The 19,926-nt window shown below is 53.6% G+C and overlaps 1 protein-coding gene across 37 annotated transcripts in view; it reads left to right on the plus strand.

Moving 5' to 3' along the window:
• Positions 1–19,926, plus strand: part of NRXN2 (neurexin 2) — a 176,888-nt gene that overhangs the window by 91,353 nt on the left and 65,609 nt on the right. For all 37 annotated transcript variants that reach the window (XM_039911367.1, XM_029061746.1, XM_029061768.1 and 34 more), the window contains 2 exons: positions 6,082–6,263; positions 16,785–16,956. In XM_039911367.1, coding sequence (XP_039767301.1) covers positions 6,082–6,263; positions 16,785–16,956 — 354 coding nt within the window. The remainder of the gene's footprint in view (positions 1–6,081; positions 6,264–16,784; positions 16,957–19,926) is intronic.

Raw genomic sequence — 19,926 nt, forward strand, 5'->3', positions numbered from 1 at the left:
TGTGTTCATTTCCCTCTGTATTCTGCATCTGTATGTGCTTGTGTGTATGTATACACATTTCCTCTGTGTTTTAGGTGTCTCTGTGTATGCGTGTGTGTGCATGTATAATTAATAGTAATTATGGTATTTGTTAAGCACTTAATATGTGCCAGGCACTGTGCTAAACACTGGGGCGGATACAACTAAATCGGGTTGGACACTGTCTCAATCCTCATTTTACAGATGAGGTAACTGAGGCCCAGAGACGTGGAGTGACTTGCCTAAGGTCACAAAGCAGATAAGTGGCATAGCCAGGATTAGAACCTATGACCTTCTGACTCCCAGGCCCGTGCTCTATCTACTACACCATGCTGCTTCTCATACACATTTCCCTCTGTATTCTGAGACCCTGTATCTGTGTATATACACATTTCCCTCTGCATTTTGGGTCTCTATATCTGTGTGTGTGTGTGTGTACATATTTTCCTCTGTATTTTGGGTCTCTCTCTTTTTGTGTACAAACATGTTCCTCTGTATTCTGGATCTCTATGTCAGTGTGTATGTGTGTGTCTCTGTGTGTGTGCGCATGTGTGTGTACATTTCCTTCTGTATACTGGGTCTCCCTGTCTATGTGTGAACATATTTCTTTCTATATTCTGGATCTCTATGTTCTGTGTGTATGTTTATGTGTACACATTTCCCTCTATGGTGGATCTCTATGTCTGTGTGTGTACACATTTCCCTCTCTCTTCTGGATCTATTTGTGTGTGTATATTTGTACATTTCCTTCTGTATTCTGGGTCTCTATGTTTTGTGTATGTGTGTGTGTACACATTTCACTCTATATGCTGGATCTCTATGTCTGTCTGTGTACACAAATCCCTCTCTGTTCTGGATTTCTCTGTGTGTATGCTTGTGTGTACATTTCCTTCTGCGTTCTGGGTCTGTATGTTCTGTGTATATATGTACACATTTCCCTCTTTTGCTGGGTCTCTATGTCTGTGTGTGTAGATGTTGGTATTTGTTAAGCTCTTACTATGTGCCGAGCACTGTTCTCATTTACCTCTCTATTCTGGATGTGAGTGTGTGTGTATACACATTTCCTCCTGTATTCCAGGTCTCTATGTTCATTCAATAGTATTTATTGAGCGCTTCCTATGTGCAGAGCACTGTACTAAGCGCTTGGAATGAACAAGTCGGCAACAGATAGAGACAGTCCCTGCCATTTGACGGGCTTACGGTCTAATCGGGGTGTCTGTGTGCATGTGAATCCCTGGATCCATTCCTTTTCCGTTTCCGTGTCTAGGATTCTGTCAGTGTCTCTTGCTGTATGTCTATACTCACTTGCACATCTGTCCCTATTTGCCCCTGCTTCTATGTCTGTATCTCTGCGTTTGTACGTTTGAATGTCCATGTGTGACTGTCACTGTATTGACGTGGGTCTTGCAGTGTCTGCACGGGTCTTCGCTTGCAGGTATTTGTACCTGTGACTATGCATGGCTGGATCCGCGTGATTGCAAGTGTGTCTGGTATGACTGAGTGTAGGTGTGAGCCTGGGAGTGACCGGGGCTCAGTTTGGGAGGGTGACTGCCCAGGTCTTCTCCTCCTCCTCTTCTTCCCCTTCCTCCCTCTCCCCCGGGGTGCGAAAGGATGGGAATCACCCTGGGAGGAGTTGGGAGAAGGCCTCTGGGCCTGAGTCAGGTTTTGTGACGCTCCAGGGGGCAGGAGCCCAGGGGAGGGCCAGCCTGGACCTTGGGCTTTCGCAAAAGCGGAAAGCCCAGGGAAGATGGGAGGTTTGGGGGGGCCAGGACCTTGGTCCTTCTAATCTGCGCTCCTCTGAGGTTGGAGGGAGATGAAGCCTTTCCCTGCTGATCCAAGGGTCTCCCCCACCCCCCACTTCCGGGGCAGCTGGGGGCTCAGGGGCGGAGACCCCTTGATTGCAATCTGGGGAGGAAGGGGGGGGGCTCAGGGGAGGTCAACAGTACCCCCCCACTTCTGCCCTCATTTGGACGCTCAGTGCGTGAGCAGAGGGGGAAGGGAGGACTCTGGGTATTAAGGTTGCCATGGAAACAGCCGATTTTCCGGAGTGCTGCAGTGATGGGAGCTGAGGGGCTTGTTACCAGCTGAGGCCTCCCACCACCCCCAGCCCCTTGCCTCCCAGCCTCCCCCTAGAGGGAGCAGGGAGGACCCCCCCACACACCCCGCCACCAGCCATTCCCCTGCCTTCGATCCTCCCCCGAGCTCAGTCGCCCTCCCCCAGGCTGTCCCCCAGGCTGTGTCCCCCCCTCAACCCATCCCCAGGCCTTGCATTTGGAAGGGACCCCGAGGCCTGGGGGATGGGGTGGTCAGGGATTGGGAGACAGGGCTGGGAGCTAGAGTGCAGGGAGTCTGGGTATTCCCTGGGACTCACTGTCCCCGACTTCCCCCACTCGAAAATGGGGTGTCCTGACTCTGGAGGGCAGCCTGGGGGTGGGGAGATGCGTTCACCAGCAGCAACTAGACGTCACTATGACGTTCCTGTCAATGAATAAGCCGGGGAAACCTACTCTCTGGCCCTTCCCCACCCCCCAACCACCCCCAGGACTCCGCGGGGTCCGGTGTAGACTGGGAAAGGGCTTCGCCCCCTCTTTCTGCGGGACTGCATGGCCTAAAGGCAAGAGCAAGGGCTTGGGAGTCAGAGGACGTGGTTCTAATCCCGCCACTTGTCTGCTGTGTGATCTTGGGCAAATCACTTCACTTCTGTGTGCCTCAGTTACCTCATCTGGAAAATGGGGCTTAAGACTGTGAGCCTCACGTGGGACAACCTGATTACCTTGTATCTACCCCAGTGCTTAGAAAAGCATTTGGCACGTGTTGAGCGCTTAAATACTATAATAATAATAATTTTTTCCCCTCTTGGAACCCCAAGCTCAAGCCTGCCGCCAGAACAGCCCTCGACATTCATTCATTCATTTATTCATTCAATCGTATTAATTGAGCGCTTGCTGTGTGCAGAGCACTGTACTAAGCGCTTGGGAAAGTACGATACAGAAATAGAGACAGTCCCTGCTCACGGTCTGGCCCCCCTCCCAGGACCGAGCGTCCCCCAGCCCTCGCTGCCCCACTTCTCCTCCCACCCTTGCCTTCCCCCCTCCTCTCAAAATAGACCCTGCTAGTTACCGCCTCTCTGAATTTGACAGGGCTGGGAGGGCCAGGACGTCTGGGTCCCGGAGAGCCCCTACCCGGCTGGGTTGTGGGAGACATTCCCAGAGGAAGCGGTTTAACCACCGGGCCTGCTGCAACCTGAGTTTTTATTTCTCTGCAAATCACGCCTTGTTCCGTCCCATCACCAATCCCCTGCTCTCCACAGCTGCCCCCTTCCCGGGACCCGAGCGTCCTGCCCTCCAGTTCTCATTTTCCTCCCAAACCCAGGCCCCCTTCTCCCCAGGCCTTGCCGGCCCTGGGCCCTAAACTCCCTAGCCCAGACCCCATATAGCCTGGCTTCCAGATTCTCACTAGCCCAAGTCTCCCTTCCCCCCCACCCCCTCCCCCAACCCCACGGCCAGCCCCCATTAAGTACCCTGAGGAGAGTCGTTAGTGGCTAATTATTTAATTAAACTTTTTATGAATCTAATCTGCCACGAAGCTGCCCATGTTAGCTCCATTATGTTCTCCCGAAATAAGAGACCTCCCTTTCCCGCTCCCAAAGGGAGCCTTGAGGCCCCTCCCTCCCCCCCAGTGCCCCAGGCTCCTCCTCCCCAGGAACCCCGCCTCTCTCGACCCTGCTCCCCCATCCACTTCTCCTCCCCATGAGCCCTTCCCTTCTAAATCCCGCCCCCCATCCTGGACCCCCTCCTCATTAATAATAATAATAGTATTTGTTAAACACTTACTATGTGGTGCCAGACGCTGTACTAAGCTCTGGGGTGGATACAAGCAAATCGGGTTGGACACAGTCCCCTGTCCTTCTTGGGGCTCACAATCTCAATCCCCATTTGTCAGATGAGGTAACTGAGGCACAGAGAAGTGAAGTGACTTGCCCAAGGTCACACAACAGACAAGTGGCAGAGCCGGGATTAGAACCCATCACCTCTGACTCCCAGGCCCGTGCTCTATCCACTACACCCTACTGCTCTAAGGTATTTGTGAAGCGCTTACTATGTACCAAGCACTATTCTGAGCGCTGGGGTAGATACAAGCTAATCAGGTTGGACACAGTCCCTGTCCCACATGAGGCTCACCCTCTTAATCCCCATTTGACAGGTAAGGTAAGTGAGGCCCAGAGAAGGGAAGTGATTTGCCCAAGGTCACAAAACAGGCAAGTGATTTAGAACCCAAGACCTCTGACTCCAAAGCTACTTGCTACTAGGCCACGGCTCCCGCCCTTTGCCCTCGGAGTCACCCTCCGGGCCCCGGGGAGGCGGGCAGCCGCAGGAGGGAACGTGGCGACTAATGGGGTTTATTTTGGGGCTGAGATCGTTAGGGACCTCACACCCGCCCCCGGCAGCCGGATGGCGCAGAGGAGACAGAGAGAAAGAGAGATGGAGTCGGGGGGGAGGAGGGGAGAGGGAAGGGAGAGCTCTCCAGCTCTGCCAGCCCCCCCCCCCCCGCCCCATCCCTCCCTCTTTCTAGGTCTCACCGTCCTTCTTTTTCATCTCTGTCTGTCTGTCTCTCCCCCTCACCCGAGCTTCCCCAACCCTCATTCTTCCCGCCAACTCGTAGCCTCAAGAGAGGTCATTCTTCACCCTCCCCTAGCCCTGAAATTAGCCACGTTCTTGTTGGCGGTGCCACGGCCCCACCCCAGACTCAGCTGCACGGTTGGGTGGGCAAGGGGAGGACGGTCCCTCGGGGCACAAGGCACCGTGCCCGGAGCCCGGAAGATGGATGGACCTGGCAGTGCCTCTCTAGGCAAGTTCATGAGACCAGCCCTGGATAGATTGAGCCTGGGAAGGAAGAGAGAATAGAGCCAGGGGCAGGTCAGATAAGAAGGCAGGTGAAGGCTGCCCTGGGCCCAGCTGTTTTATCTCCCAGGTGGTACCCGGCTCTTGGTGGGGATCAAGACAGGCTGGGCAGCCTGGGTTTGGGGGAGGGATAAGGCGAAGTGGCATTTATTCCTTCAATCGTATTTATTGAGCGCTTACTGTGTGAAGAGCACTTTTCTAAGTGCTTGGGAGAGTACAATATAACAATAAGCAGACACATTCCCTGGCCACAACGGGGAGGCAGGGGACTCAGGCGAGGGTGAGGAAAGGAGGGGCGGGGAGCTGGGGCTGGGGGAGGGAAGCCGGAACTGTACCTTCCGAGTCAACCCAGAACAAATAATAATAATAACGGTATTTGTTAAGCACTATGTGCCAAGCACTGTTCTACACGCTGGGATAGACACAAGGCGATCAGGTTGTCCCACAGTCTCAATCCCCATTTTCCAGATGAGGTAACTGAGGCACAGAGAAGTTAAGCGGCTTGCCCAAGGTCACGGGCGGGCAAGCGGCGGAAGCAGGATTAGAACCCATTCCTCTGACTCCCAACCCTGTGCTCTTTCCACTAAGCCACACTGCTTCTTCAGCAGCAAAACCCCCAGCCTAATACTTGGGTGCCTATGCCCGTGCACATCACACACACACCCCCCACCTCTACACTGCCCTTTTCCTGTGTTTTTAGGACAGCCCGTCATCCGGGCCACCTCAGCACAGTGGGGAGGGACAGGAGAGTGAGCCACCAGGGGCCCACACACTTGGGTCTTTATCCCATTGACTGGGCCCTTGCGCCTCTGTGTCTCCCTTAGCCCCTCCTTCTCTCTGTCCTCTCGCCATGTAGCTGTAATTAAGGCCTGATTTCTTGATGAGACAGCGGCATCTCTGGGTTTCTTGGTCCCTCCCGCTTCCCCGTGAGGTGCTGGACGCATTGGGCATCCCAGCTTCAACCTCCACCCCTCCACCGGAACCCAGGGGTCCTGGCCCTCCGGGTCTCGGTCCAAACTAGGTGATTTTGCCGCTCCCGGCACCTCACCGCCTGCGCCTGGCTTTCCACCCCGAGGTCTCATTCTCTCTCTTCCCTCCTCTCCCTTCTCCCGTCCCTGTTCCCTTCCCTCTCTTCCTCCCTCCCTCCCTCGTCTCTCCACAGCTGGGACGACGTACATCTTTGGGAAGGGGGGGGCTCTCATCACCTACACGTGGCCCCCCAACGACCGGCCCAGCACGCGGATGGATCGGCTGGCCGTGGGCTTCAGCACCCACCAGCGGAGCGCCGTGCTGGTCCGGGTGGACAGTGCTTCCGGCCTCGGGGACTATCTGCAGCTGCACATCGTAAGGAATCTGGCTTCCCTGAGTTCCCCACCCCACCCCCACCCCTTAGTCTTGCCCCCCCAACACGCAAACCCCTGACTCAATCAATCAATCAGTGGTATTTACTGAACTTTTACTGCTTGCTGCCTGCAGAGCACAGCACTTGGGAAGTACAACAAGATTCCCTGAAATCTTGGCCTTTCCCTCCCCTTCCCCAGGATCCTGATCCCCTCCTTCCCAGCCTGCTTCGCCACCCAGCAGAGCTCTTGGTCCTGCAAACTCCACCCCTCAAGCCCTCAGCCCCCGTCCCGGAGCCCTTCCTCTTCCCTATGTCAAACCAGGGCCACCCTTCTCCCCCCTCCCATGACCCAGAACGCCGATCCCCCCGACCCTTGACCCTGTGGCTCCCCACCCTGCCCTGAGCTCTGGCCCTTTCTTCTGGGTCCCTGAAATCTGCCCCCTTCCTTTCATCCTTCCAACCAGAGCCCAGACTGCCCTTTTCTTTAGCCTTTTCCAATATTGCACCTCTCCCCGCCCCCCATCCCAAACCCTGCTAGTCTCTCCCCACCAGAGTTTGGCCCTGCCCCACCCCTCTGAGCACCCCTAGAATTCCCCCCCCCCGTTTCTCATCACAGTCCCTTCTAGCTCCTTCCCTCCCCAGAATAGCTTACTTTGGCCCTGCCCCAGTGCCTCTGTGTCCCTTAGAATCCTGCCCAGACCTGGAGCCCAGAGGCAAGCCCAACCAGGACAAGCTGTTGAGGGGTCACTTTGGTGACCCCCTGGTGACCCCTTGTGTAGCCCATAGAGACAGAGTCAGGGGCGATTAGGTACAGCAGCTGGGACACCCCCAACCAGAGATCGGCCAACCCACAGTCACATGCCTATGACTCCCATGCCCTCACGGTAGCGCCCCTGGAAGTGCAACCCAGCTCACGTCTTAAAGGGTCCTTTCCGGTTTGAATGGACACAGTCAAGCCTCGGACGCAGCGGTCTGGGGTGCTGCTGGAGACTTCTCGAGTTCCAGTAGCAGTAGAAATATCAATAATAATAATTGTGGTGTTAAGCACTGGGGAGATACAAGATGATCAGCTCAGACAGTCCCTGAACCACACTGGACACCCATTTTTGGAGGGAAGGAGAACAGGCATTTAACACCCCAGATCCACAGAAGTGATGTGATTTGCCCAAGATCATGGAGCAGGCAAGAGGTGGAGTCAGAATTAGAACCTAGGTCCTCTGACTCCCAGGCACGTGCACTTTCCACTAGAACACGCTGCTTCCGTGTCCATATTTAGTAAGGGTCCCCAAGGCCTTATGCACAGTCCCTTTCCCACATGGGGCTCACAGTCTAAGAATGGGAAAGAATGGGTAATGACTCCTCAACTTTACAGATAAGGAAACTGAGGCCCAGGGAGGGGGAGAGAGGGCATCTCAGAAAACAAAAAAAAAGGTGGTATTTGTTAAGCACTTACTATGTGCAAAGCACTGTTTTAAGTGTTGGGAGATACAAGGTGATCAGATTGTCCCATGTGGGACTCACAGTTTTAATCCTCATTTTACAGATGAAGTAACTGAGGCACAGAGAAGTGAAGTGACTTGCCCAAAGTCACCCAGCTGGCAAGCGGCAGAGCTGGGATTAGAACCCACAACCTCTGACTCCCAAGCCCAGGCTCTTTCCACTGAGCCACGCTGCTTCTCTACAACAGCAGATATTCCCTGCCCTCCAGCAGCTTACAATCTAATGAAGGAAGATGGCCATGTGATCTGAATTTTTTAATGGTATCTGTTAACTGCTTATTATCTGTCGAGCATTGTCAAGCGCTTAGTACAGTGCTCTGCACACAGTAAGAGCTCAATAAATATGATTGAATGAATGCTAAGTGCTGGGGCAGCTACAAGATAATCGGGTCAGATTCAGTACCACATGGGGTTCACGGTCTAAGTAGGAAGGAGAACAGGTTTTGAATCCTCATTTTACAGTTGAGGAAATTGAGGCATAGAGAAGTGAAGTGACTTGCCCAAGGTCACCCTGCAAGCAACTGGCAGAGCTGGGATTACAGGCCAGATTCTCTGACTTCAAGACCTGTGCTTTTTCCACTAAACCATGCTGCTTCCCATAATTCTTTTTTTTTATGGTATTTATTGGCACTGTTCTCAGCGCTGGGGTAGATGCAAGCTAATCAGGTTGGACAGAGATTAATCTCCATTTTACAGGTGAGGGAACTGAGGCCAGAAAGTAAAATGACTTGCTTAAGGTCATACATCAGACAAGCGGCAGAGCTGTAATCAGAACCCAGGTCCTTCTGACTCTCAGGCCCGGACTCTATCCACTATTAATAATTATGGTATTTGTTAAGCACTTTCTATGTGCCAAGCATTGTACTAAGCGCTGGTGTGGATACAAGCAAATTGAATTGGATACAGTCCCTGGTCCACGTGGGGCTCACTGTCTCAGTCCCCATTTTCCAGATGAGGTAATGGAGGCCCAGAGAAGTGAAGTGACTTGTCCAAGATCACACAGCAGACAAGTGGCAGAGCTGGGATTAGAACCCATGACTTTCTGACTCCCAGGCCCGTGCTGTCTGCTCTCTCCACTATGCCATACCGCTTCCAAACATACCCATGTTTCTGTAAGTGATGGGGATGTTGACAGGGGGAGCGGGAGTTATCAGGAAAAACTTCCTGGACCAAGCCTCCTGGATTTCCCCCCACCTCCCATCCACCAGAGGTGACCCTGAAGTCCTAGGTCCTTTTGACTCCCCCTCAGGTTTCCCATCTACTACGCCCAACCCCGCTGATGCTGCCAAGAGCAACCCTCCAAGGCCCCTCCCTAATAATTCCAATTATGCTATTTTTGGGCCCAGCACTATGGTAGACATAAAAATAATATAAAATAATCCACCCGGGGTTCACAATCTGAGAGGGAGAGGAAGTATTTTATCCCCATATTACAGATGTGGAAACTGAGACCCACCAGCTTGGGGCTCTTGACTCCCAGGCCTGTTTCCACCAGGCCATACTGAATGCCCTGCTTCTCCCCAGGGCACCCCTCTGAACCCCCTGCCTCCTCCTCCCTCCTTTTCTCTTCTCCAACACCTCCACGGTCCCTAGGTTGCATCCTGATTCACCCCGAACCCAGGTTTGATTCAGGCCCTGGGATGCCAGTCCCTTTACCCCATGTGCCAGGAAACAAGGTGGCTTAGAGAAGCAACGTGGCTTAGTGGAAAGAGAACAGACTTGGGAGTCAGAGGACCTGGGTTCTAATCCCAGCTCTGCCACTTGTCCACTGTGTGATCATGAGCAAATCACTTCCTTTCTCTGGACCTCAGTCTCCTTGTCTGTAAAATAATAATGTTGGTATTTGTTAAGCGCTTACTATGTGCAGAGCGCTGTTCTAAGCACTGGGGTAGATAGAGAGTCATCACCTTATTCCACGTGAGGCTCACAGTCTTCATCCCCATTTTACAGATGAGATAACTGAGGCACAGAGAAGTGAAGTGACTTGCCCACAGTCACACAGTGACTGTGCCAAGTGCCAAGTGGCAGAGCTGGGATTCGAACCCATGACCTATGACTCCCAAACCCGGGCTCTTTCCAGTGAGCCACACTGTAAAATGAGGATTCAATACCCATTCTCTCTCATTCTTAGGCTGTGAGTCCCCTAATAATAATAATCATTATTATTGTGGTATTTGTTAAGCACTTACTGTGTGCCAGGCTCTGTACTTAGCGCTGGGGTGAAGACAAGCAAATCAGGTTGGAAACAGTCCCTATCCCAGATGGGGCTCACAGTCTCAGTCCTCATTTTACAGATGAGGCAGCTGAGCCCCAGAGAAATGAAGTGACTTGCCCAAGGTCACACAGCAGACAAGTGGTGGAGCTGGGATTAGAACCCGTGACCTTCGGATCCCCAAGCCCTCCATGCTGCTTCCCCTGTGGGAAAGGGACTGTGCAGAGGGTCCTGGGGATCCTAAATAAATAGGGACATGGAAGGAGCATATCCTAGTTGAAAGAGCATGTGTCTGGGAGTTAGAGGACCTGGGTTCTAGTCTCACCTCTGTGTGATCTGTAGGCAAATCACTTCCTTTCTCTGGGCCTCAGTTTCCTCATCTGTAAACTGGGGATTAAGACTGTGAGCCCCACGTGGGACAGGGACTGTGTCCAACCTGATTAACTTGAACCTATCCCAGCATTTAGAACAGTGCCTTGCACATAGTAAGCACTTAACAGGTACCATAATAATTATTATTACTGTTAACTGAAAAGTGAGGAGGCAATGCCCACTGTCTCTCTCATTCTTAGCTGTGAGCCTAAAGTGGAAAAGAGATTCTGACCAGCCTGATTATCGTTAACTACTCCAGTGCTTGGCTCTTAGAAAGTGCTTAAGAGATACCACAGTTCTTCTTGTTGTGCCCATTTATTCAGTGGCTTTTCATTCATTCATCCATTCAATCGTATTTATTGAGCATTCACTGTGTGCAGAGCACTGTACTAAGCACTTGGAAAGTACAATTCAGCAACAAAGAGAGATAATCCCCGCCCACAATGGGCTCACAATCTAGAAGGTGGGAGACAGACATCAAAACAAGTAAACAAGCATCAACAGCATCAATATGAATAAATAGAACTATAGATATAAACACATTTATACATATATATATACGTAGTATTTATTAATAATAAAAATAATAATGTTGGTATTTGTTAAGCACTTACTATGTGCAGAGCACTGTTCTAAGCGCTGGGGTAGGTACAGGGTAATCAGGTTGTCCCATATGAGGCTCACAGTCTTAATCCCCATTTTACAGATGAGGTCACTGAGACACAGAGAAAGGAAGTGATTTGCCTACAGATCACACAGAGTTGAGATTAGAAGCAGCGTGGCTCAGTGGAAAGAGCACGGGCTTGGGAGTCAGAGGTCATGAGTTTGAATCCCGGCTCTGCCACTCGTCAGCTGTGTGACTGTGGGCGAGTCACTTAACTTCTCTGTGCCTCAGTTACCTCATCTGTAAAATGGGGATTAACTGTGAGCCTCACTTGGGGCAACCTGATGACCCTGTATCTACCCCAGCGCTTAGAACAGTACTCGGCACATAGTAAGCGCTTAACAAATACCAACATTATTAAAGTGACTTGCCCACAGTCACACAGCTGCCAAGTGGTAGAGCTGGGATTCGAAATTCAAACCCATGACCTCTGACTCCCAAGCCCAGGTTCTTTCCACTGAGCCACCCTGCTTCTCTTAAGTGCTCACTATGTGCAGAGCACTTTAGTAAGCCCCTGGGAGAGTACAATAGGACAATAAACAGGTACACTCCCGGCCCACAGTGAGTTTACAGTCTAGACAGACATTAATAGAAATAAATAAATTGCAGGTGCCCAGTTCCCCTGATTGTCCCTTCCACCATCGGTGCCCTCGAATCTCTCCATCCTTGGATTTCTCTGGACCTCTTCTCCCACCCAGCTCCTTTCTGGACCTCGATCTCACATCCCCACAACCCCAGTCAGGGCACCTGGATCCCAAGGAGAGGATTGGAGGTAGGGGACAGGACACCTGGGTTCTGGCAGGCGAGGGCCCGGAAAGCAGATTCTGTGAGAGGACTGGTGTGGGAAGGAGGAGGAGGGAGGGGATGAGAGGAATAAGTTGTCCTCCGTCCTCCCCCACTCCCAGGCTGAGCTGAGCAGAGCTGGAAATAGCAGTTGATGGAGGTGGTGGCGTGGCAGACAGGGAGAGGCTTTGGGAGAGCTGAAGGGAGGGGGTTGGGGAAGACCTGGACTTGGGGAGGGGGGGGCTCATTGGGGTGTTGCTCTGCTGTTGGGGGCACAACCCCAATATGAGAAGCATCATGATGTAGCGGGTAGACCAGAGGCCTGGGAATCAGAAGGTCATGGGTTCTAATCTCGCCTCCACCACTTGTCTGCTATGAGACCTTGGGCAAGTCACTTCATTTCCTCTGTGCCTCGGTTGTAAAAAATGGGGACTAAGTCTGCGAGCCCAATTTGGGACAGAGATTGTATCCAACCTGATTAACTTGTAATAATAATGGTATTTGTTAACCGATTACTATGTGCCAAGCACTGTGCTAAACACTAGGGTAGAGACAAGGTAACCAAGTTGTCCCACGTGGGGCTGTCAGTCTTCATCTACATTTTACAGATGAGGGAACCGAGGCCCAGAGAAGTGGAGTGACTTGCCCAAAGTCACAGAGCTGATAAATGGCAGAGCGGGATTAGAACCCACGACCTCTGACTCCCAAGCCCGTGCTCTTTCCACTAAGCCACACTGCTTCTCTCTTGTATCTACCCCAGCGCTTAGAACACTGCTTGGCACATAATAAGCACTTAACAAGTACCATAATAATAATCGTCATCATTATTAATATTAGCCGCAACCCGCTGCTGTGGAGGGAGGGGTTGTACTTGGGGTAAAAGCCCCTCAGCCCTAGTGGGGAAGGCCCCAGTAATAGTATTTATTGAGTGCTCACCTGTTGCGGAGCACTGTGCTAGGCACCTGGGAGAGCGGAATAAAAAAGCAGCAGGTGCCCTGCCCACAAGGAACTTACACTCTTAAGTGGGAGAGACAAACAGAAACATTTTTAACTAGAAGGCCATGGACACTTCTCCCTTCAGTGCCCTCTCCTTTCCCCCTCCCTCTGTTCTCACATCTATGGAATCCATTCCCCTGCTGTGGTGAAGCCCTGATTAAACCCCAGGGAGAGGGGCTTGTGTTTGGGGTAGACAGGTTCCCAAATACCACCTGCATTAGGGAACCTGTTCCTTGCCCCTTCCTAGCTCATATCGGCAAAGACCTGGGTTCTAATCCCGACTCTGCCGCATGTCTGCTGTGTGACCTTGGACAAGTGGCTTCACTTCTTTGAGCCTCAGTTACCTCATCTATAAAATGGGAATTAAGAGTGAGAGCCCCTTGTGGGACAGGGACTGTGTCCCACCCGATTAGCTTCTATCTACCCCAGCGCTCAGAAGAGTCTTGACACATAGTAAGCGCTTAGCGAACGCCATCATCATTTACTGATCACTTAGTAGAGGCCAAAGTAAAAAAATGCCTGGGCTCGGCCCTGCGTCTGGTCCTGGGTGCGTGGATATGTGACCTTCGTGTGAGCGACTGCGTAAAAGCGTGTAACCGTGCCTGTGCGTGGCTGTCTTGGGGGGAATACGGGTGTGTTGGGCACTTGTATCTAGTTGCCTGGGCCTTTCTGGGCCCGGGCACACCTGTATTTATATCCCTGGGTTCGTGCATTGGAGTGTGTAGATGTGGGTGTTGGTATCTGTATGTTCCTGGCGTGTGTGAATGTGTGGGTCCCCGTGTTTATCAGGCTGTGAATGAGGGCTCGGCTGTGGGCGTGTAGGCTTGTGGTCTCCCTGTATGAACCGGAGTTGATGCGTTCTGGGGCTGTGTGACTAGGGGTGTGATGATCTCCAATTCCGTGGCTTTTTTCCATCCCGAAATCCCATCCGAAGTAAGGTGAGTGCGTGGGTGTTTGCGAGGGCGCTGGGTCGTGTCTGTTGTCTGAAGGGTCGGTGGGGTCAGAGCTTTCCCTGCAGTTGCCCACCAGGCCTGGAGCGAGAGGGGTCTCTGGAACCAAGAGTGCTGGCCGAGGCTTTTCCATGCTCCCCGCCTTGATCCCTGCAATATTCCCTGCCGCGTCTCTCCCAGGTCTCACTATAGCACTGGATTGCTTCCCAGAATCTCTCAGGGTCCCTATAGGGGAGGGGGCGGGGTCTGAATGCTTCCCTTCCCACGCCCCCTTCTCTATAGGGACCTTTTGGCAGCGTCGTGGAAGGAGAGAGAAGTGTGAGGGGGAGAATGGGAGGGTGGAGGGCAGAACTCAGGTTTCTGGAGAGAGCGGGGTGGGTGAGGGGTGGGGGAGGAGTAGGCGAGAAGCCTCGTGCTGAGGGAGAGGATGGGTGGGTGGGTGGGTGGGTGGATGGGGAGAGATTCTAGAAGGAAGTGGAGGAGGGAGGAAGAAAAGGAGGGAGGGCTAGGATTTGGGCCTATGGGGAGGCTAGCCCCGAGGGAGAGGCCTGGGCCCGGACGCCTGGGACCCACTTTCACCCATCCCTCCCGGGGGGGGGGGGCGGCGGCGGAGACCCCCTCTCCCCCCTCCCCGACTCCCCAGCGGTGACACATCGTCTCCGCCGCTCCCACGACGGCTTCATTAACAGCTCCGGGAGAACGGGGAGGCGGCAGCAAAATAAGAGAAAAGCAATTTGACGTTTCTAATAAAGCGTCGCTCCACTTTGCCAAATTAATTTTGACTCCCATAATTATTTGCTGTAGGAGCGACCGCTCTCTCCCCACCGCCGCCTAATGAGGTAATTGGGGAATTAGGAATTAATGACTTTAACAGAAGTGACAACTGACTTCTCGTTGGGAACGGCACCCGGGAGCTGGCTCTTCCCCCGGAGCGCGCAGCTCAGAGCTACCGCATTTTTCCGGGGAACCCAGGCGTCCGGCCTCCCTCGCCCCAGGCCCAACTCTCCCCAGATCCTGGACTCCCCTCCCAGCCTCTAGGCCTCCTCCTCGATCTCCCCCCACCCAGCGACTCCTAAAAGAGGCAGGGAGCCCCTCTTCTTCTCGCCCCCTCCAGAAAATAGGAATAGAGGACGCTCCTTCAGGAACGAAGGGAGATGGAAACTGAGCGGTCGCCGAAGGGGAAATTGAGGTACATCCAGAAAGGGGAGGAGGCGTGGGGAGAGTCAGAGCCACTCTCGCTCGCCCTTCCCAGCAAGCTACCTACTCTTCCCCACTCCCCTCTCTCAATCAGTCGATCACTCAGTTGCAATAATAACTATTATGGTATTTGTTAGGCGCTTACTCTGCGCCAGGTCCTGTACTAAGCGCTGGGGTGGATACCAGCAAATCAGGATGGACACAGGTCCCTGTCCCACGTGGTGCTCAGAGTCTCAATCCGCATTTTCCAGATGAGGTCACTGAGGCCCCGGGCAGTGAAGTGACTTGCCCAAGGTCTCACAGCAGACAAGTGGCCGAATGGGCATTAGAACCCGTGACCTTCTGACTCCCAGGCCCGAGCTTTACCCACTAGGCCACGCTGCTTCGCCAACTATGTATGGAGCGCTTACTGTGCGTTGAGCACGTACTAAACGCTTGGGGGAATGCAATACGATAGTGTTGATAGACACATTCTCTGCCTAGAGCGAGTTATCTCCTCCACCTCCCAGGGTCGTCCCTCCTTATTGCTGTAGTATACTTTCCAAGCGCTTAGTGCAGTGCTCTGCACACAATCAGGGCTCAATAAATTCGACTGAATGAATGAATGAATGAATCCAACTCTCAGCAGAAAGGGGGAGGAGAGATGAGACCCCCCGTGGGGGTGGGAACGGGGTGAGTGAAGGCAGGTGGTGTGTGTGTGAGAGTGTGTGTGTGTAAGACACCGTGATTGGTGGTGCTCTTGGCTGAGTCTGTGTTGGTGGGGCTGGACGTGTCTGGATGCCAGGGCCCGAGCCTTGGCCCTGCCCGGGGCATCAGGCCTGTGAGAAGAACAGAGCAGGAAATAAAGGGACGAGTAAGCAAAGAGGAGGCTGTGGGTGGATGGGTGGGTGGGTGGGTGTGGGGTGCCAGGTGCAGAATCCAGTCATCCTCTCTTCTTTAGGGGTACTCCCACTCCCAAATCTGCTCCCTGCATAGAGACCTGTCACCCTTTCCCTGTTTCCAGCCAAGGATTTTTCCATTCCACTTTCCCCCCTCTCCCAGCCCGGCCTCAAATTCTCCCAGGATTCCCACTCTCTCAGCCCACAGTAGCAGCGAAGAAGCAGCGAGGTTTAGTGGCAAGAGCCCGGGCTTGGGAGTCAAAAGTCGAGGGGTTCTAATCCCGGCTCCACTTGTCAGCTGTGTGACTTTGGGCAGGTCAATTACCTTCTCTGCGCTTCAGTTACCTCATCTGTAAAATGGGGATGACGACTGTGAGCCCCACCTGGGACAACCTGATGCCTTTATATCTCTCCCAATGCTTAGAACAGTGCTTGGCACATAGTAAGCACTTAACAAATACCCTCGTTATGATTATTAAATACAATCACAGGCACCCCCGACCTCCCCTTTTCTACCCCTTACCCTCTAACGCCCAGACCCCTCCCTGGCCCCCAATTCTCGGTGTCTGAGCCCCCAGCTCCCCCTTTCCTGCCCCCTCCCCCCAGCTTACCCACCGCATTCGGTGTCCACCCACGTGGATATCGGTGGACACGCACACCCACCCCTTCCCCCTCTCGTCCCTGAGCGGTGACCTACTTACAGAAATCAGAGCTGCCGGGAGAGGAAAGCTTGGAGCCGTTACGTGCGAACCTCACCTCCGGGACTCCGTTCTGCCTGGCGCAGGGGGAGCGATTAGGAAAAACCCCCCGGCCGGGGCTGTGCCCCCACACCACCCCGTCCCCTGCCCAGAGCCCGGATCTTGTCCTCCTCGTCCTGCCCCAGGCCCGCTGACCTCCCCTTCTTCCCTCCCGGGGGTGGCTCTCCTTGCACTCTGACCCCCTCCTCCATCACCAACCCCACTCCTCTCCCAGGACCAGGGCACCGTGGGGGTGATCTTTAATGTGGGCACGGATGACATCGCCATCGACGAGCCCAACGCCATCGTGAGCGACGGCAAGTACCATGTGGTGCGCTTCACCCGGAGCGGCGGCAACGCCACCCTGCAGGTGGACAGCTGGCCCGTCAACGAACGCTACCCCGCAGGTAGGCGGGGCCCAGAGACGGGGGAGAGACGGACTCAGAGACAGAGACAGTGAGAGAGAGAGACACACACACACGGGGGGGCAGGATCGGGGGGAAGAAAGAGACGGGGGGGCACTGCCAGCAGGGGAGGGGTGAGAGACAGAGGGCAGTGCCAACGGGGAGGGAGAGAGAGAAAGAGAGACACACACAGTGTCAGAGGGGAGAGAGATGGGGTCAGGAGGGAGATAAGGGGGCAGGGTGAGCGGGGAAGAGAGAGACAGGGGGCAGTGCCAACGGAGGGGGGAGAGAGAAAGAGACACACATACAGGGTCAGAGGGGAGAGAGACAGGGCCAGCGGGAGGGTGGGGAGAGATGGGGTCAGGAGGGAGAGAGATAAGGGGGCAGGGTGAGCGGGGAAGAGAAAGACAGGGGGCAGTGCCAACGGAGGGGGAGAGAGAACGAGACACACATACAGGGTCAGAGGGGTGAGAGGGCCAGCGGGGGTGGGGGGGAGGGAGGAGACGGGGTCAGCGGGGAAAGACATTTAAGGGCAGTGCCAACGGGAACGGGGAGAGAGAGAGAAAGAGGGACACACACAGGGTCAGCAGGGAGAGAGATAAGGGGGCAGGGACTGCGGGGAAAAGAGAGACAGGGGGACAGTGCCAACGGGGAAGGGGAGAGTGGTAAAGAGAGAGACACAGGGTGGCGGGGGGGAGAAGAGGTCAGCAGGGAGAGAGATAAGGGGACAGGATCAGCGGGGAAGAGAGAGACGGGGCATAGTGCCAACGGGGAAGGGGAGAGAAAGAGAGACACACAGAGTCAGAGGGAGAGAGACAGGGACAGCGGGGGGAGTGGGGAGAGACGGGGTCAGCAGGGAGAGAGATATGGGGGCAGGGTCAACGGAGAAGAGAGAGACGGGGGGGGCAGTGTCAGTGGGGAGGAGGAGAGAGAAGGGGTCAGCGGGGAGGGGGGAGAGGAGGGAGGGGGTCAGCAGAGAGAGAGGGACAGGGCCAGCGGGGAGAGGGAGAGAGGTCAGCGGGGGAGGGGCTAGGTTAGCCGGGGGGAGAGAGCCACAGAGAGGCGGGGGCAGTGGGGAGAGAAGAGACAGAGAGAGAGACATGGAGAGACGGGGCCAATGGGGAGGGAAGAGAGAGAGGAAGAGAGCGGCAGGGCAAGGGGAGGGGAGGAGGGTGAGAAAGAGGCGGGGGGGGGGGGGGGGCGGGAGAGGGGCGGCCCGGTCTACCGGGAAAGGGAGGGAAGGGGAGGGAAAAGACAGACCAGTCCGGGAGTGGCTGGGGACTGCTGCCACTGCTGGGGATGTAAAGGGAAGAGGACCCGGCGGGGAGTCCATCAGGAGAGAAGGGACTAAGGGTGGGTCTAAGGGGAGTGGGAAGAGGAACGCCACGAACGCCAGGACGTCAAGGAGGTCCTAGAAGGGAAGAGGGTGCTTGGGGAGGTTTGGGGGTGACCAGGAACTATGGGTGGGGGTGAGTGAGGGGACGGAGCATTCTGGAAGGGAGGAGAAGGGTGGGGAGGAGGGAAAAGGGGGAAGGGAAGGATGAACGAGAGAGGAAGAAACATAGGAATAGGTCGAACAAAGGAGAGAAAAAGTACAGAAGGTTAAAGAGAAAAATGTAGGGAAGGAGAGAGAAGGGCAGATTTGGGGGCAGAAAATTACCTAGTGGATAGAGTACGAGAACGAGAGTCAGAAGGACCGGGTTTTAATCCCGCCTCTGCTACTTGTCTGCTGTGTGACCTTGGACAAGTCACTGAATTTATCTGTGCATGAGTTACCTCATCTGAAAAAATAGAGATTAAGATTTTGAGCCCCATGTTTTCCACATGGGTCACCCCTGATTAGCTGGTATTTATCCCGGTGCTTAGTTCAGTGTCTGGAACATAATAAGCACTTAGCAAATACCATTTTTTTAAAAAAAGAATTGGAGGCTATTTGGAGAGTGCCAAGGACAGAGACGGAAAGACATGCAGAGGCACGGAGGAAACTCGGAAGCGGAGTAAGAGAGCCCTAAAGGCATGCAGAGAGAGTGAGCCATGAGAAAACGGGCACAGGGAATGAAGCTTCCAAGAAACAGAGAGACATGGATGCAAGGCAAAATAGAGAGAAAGGGAGATGCAAAGAAAGAACTGGAAACAAATCCAAGAAAACATAGTGGAAAAAAACATGAGTTACAGAAACACAGGAAAAGAGGGGAGCAAGAGAGAAATGGAGAGAAGAGAAATGCAAGACACCCAGATCCAGTGTTAAAAAAAAAAAAGAAGAGCTGCAGAGATATGCAGGGAGGAAGCTTTACAGACATGGAGGGAGGCAGAGAGAAGGGAAAGCCTTTAAACTAAGGGAAAAAGAAATGAAAAGATTAGAAGCGAGAGATTCAGAAACAGGGAGGAGGACGAAAGATGAAGAGATATGAATGCTGAAAGACCCAGAGAGATAGTCACACAGGGGCCTGTGAGAACCAGGCCTGCTAAGAGAGATGCCCTAAGATATCTGGAGAGAGATTCAGAGACCCAAGGGAAGAGATTCAGAGATCTGATAGGAGCCTGAGGAATGAACACACACACAAACACACACAAAATTGAAGAAACTCAACCATGTGGATGAGTTGAATGGACAACTGAGGCAGAGAGCGACAGACACTCAGAAAGGGATAGAGGAAGATCCAGAGACATGTGGTGAAAAACTTTGGAACAGAGACCTTCATAAAGAGAGTTGCAGAGACTCACGCATACTGTTGCAAAGAGACAAAGATGGAGAGACTGAGAGATGTGGACATTCAGGGACAGACGATCCTAATGAAGGAACAGAGATATGGAGAGAGAGAGAGATTGGGATTGAAAGACCCAGACCCCATAAGAGCTGGGAGCAATAGGGCTTCAGTGGGAGGCCAAGCCCAAACCTTGAACTCTGGCCCAGGAGGAGTGTGAGTGTGCGAGTAAGGGTGCAGAGAACATTCATTCATTCATTCAGGCATA

The sequence above is a fragment of the Ornithorhynchus anatinus genome, chromosome 3, assembly GCF_004115215.2.
Source record: "Ornithorhynchus anatinus isolate Pmale09 chromosome 3, mOrnAna1.pri.v4, whole genome shotgun sequence".
NCBI classification, from domain to species: Eukaryota; Metazoa; Chordata; class Mammalia; order Monotremata; family Ornithorhynchidae; genus Ornithorhynchus; species Ornithorhynchus anatinus.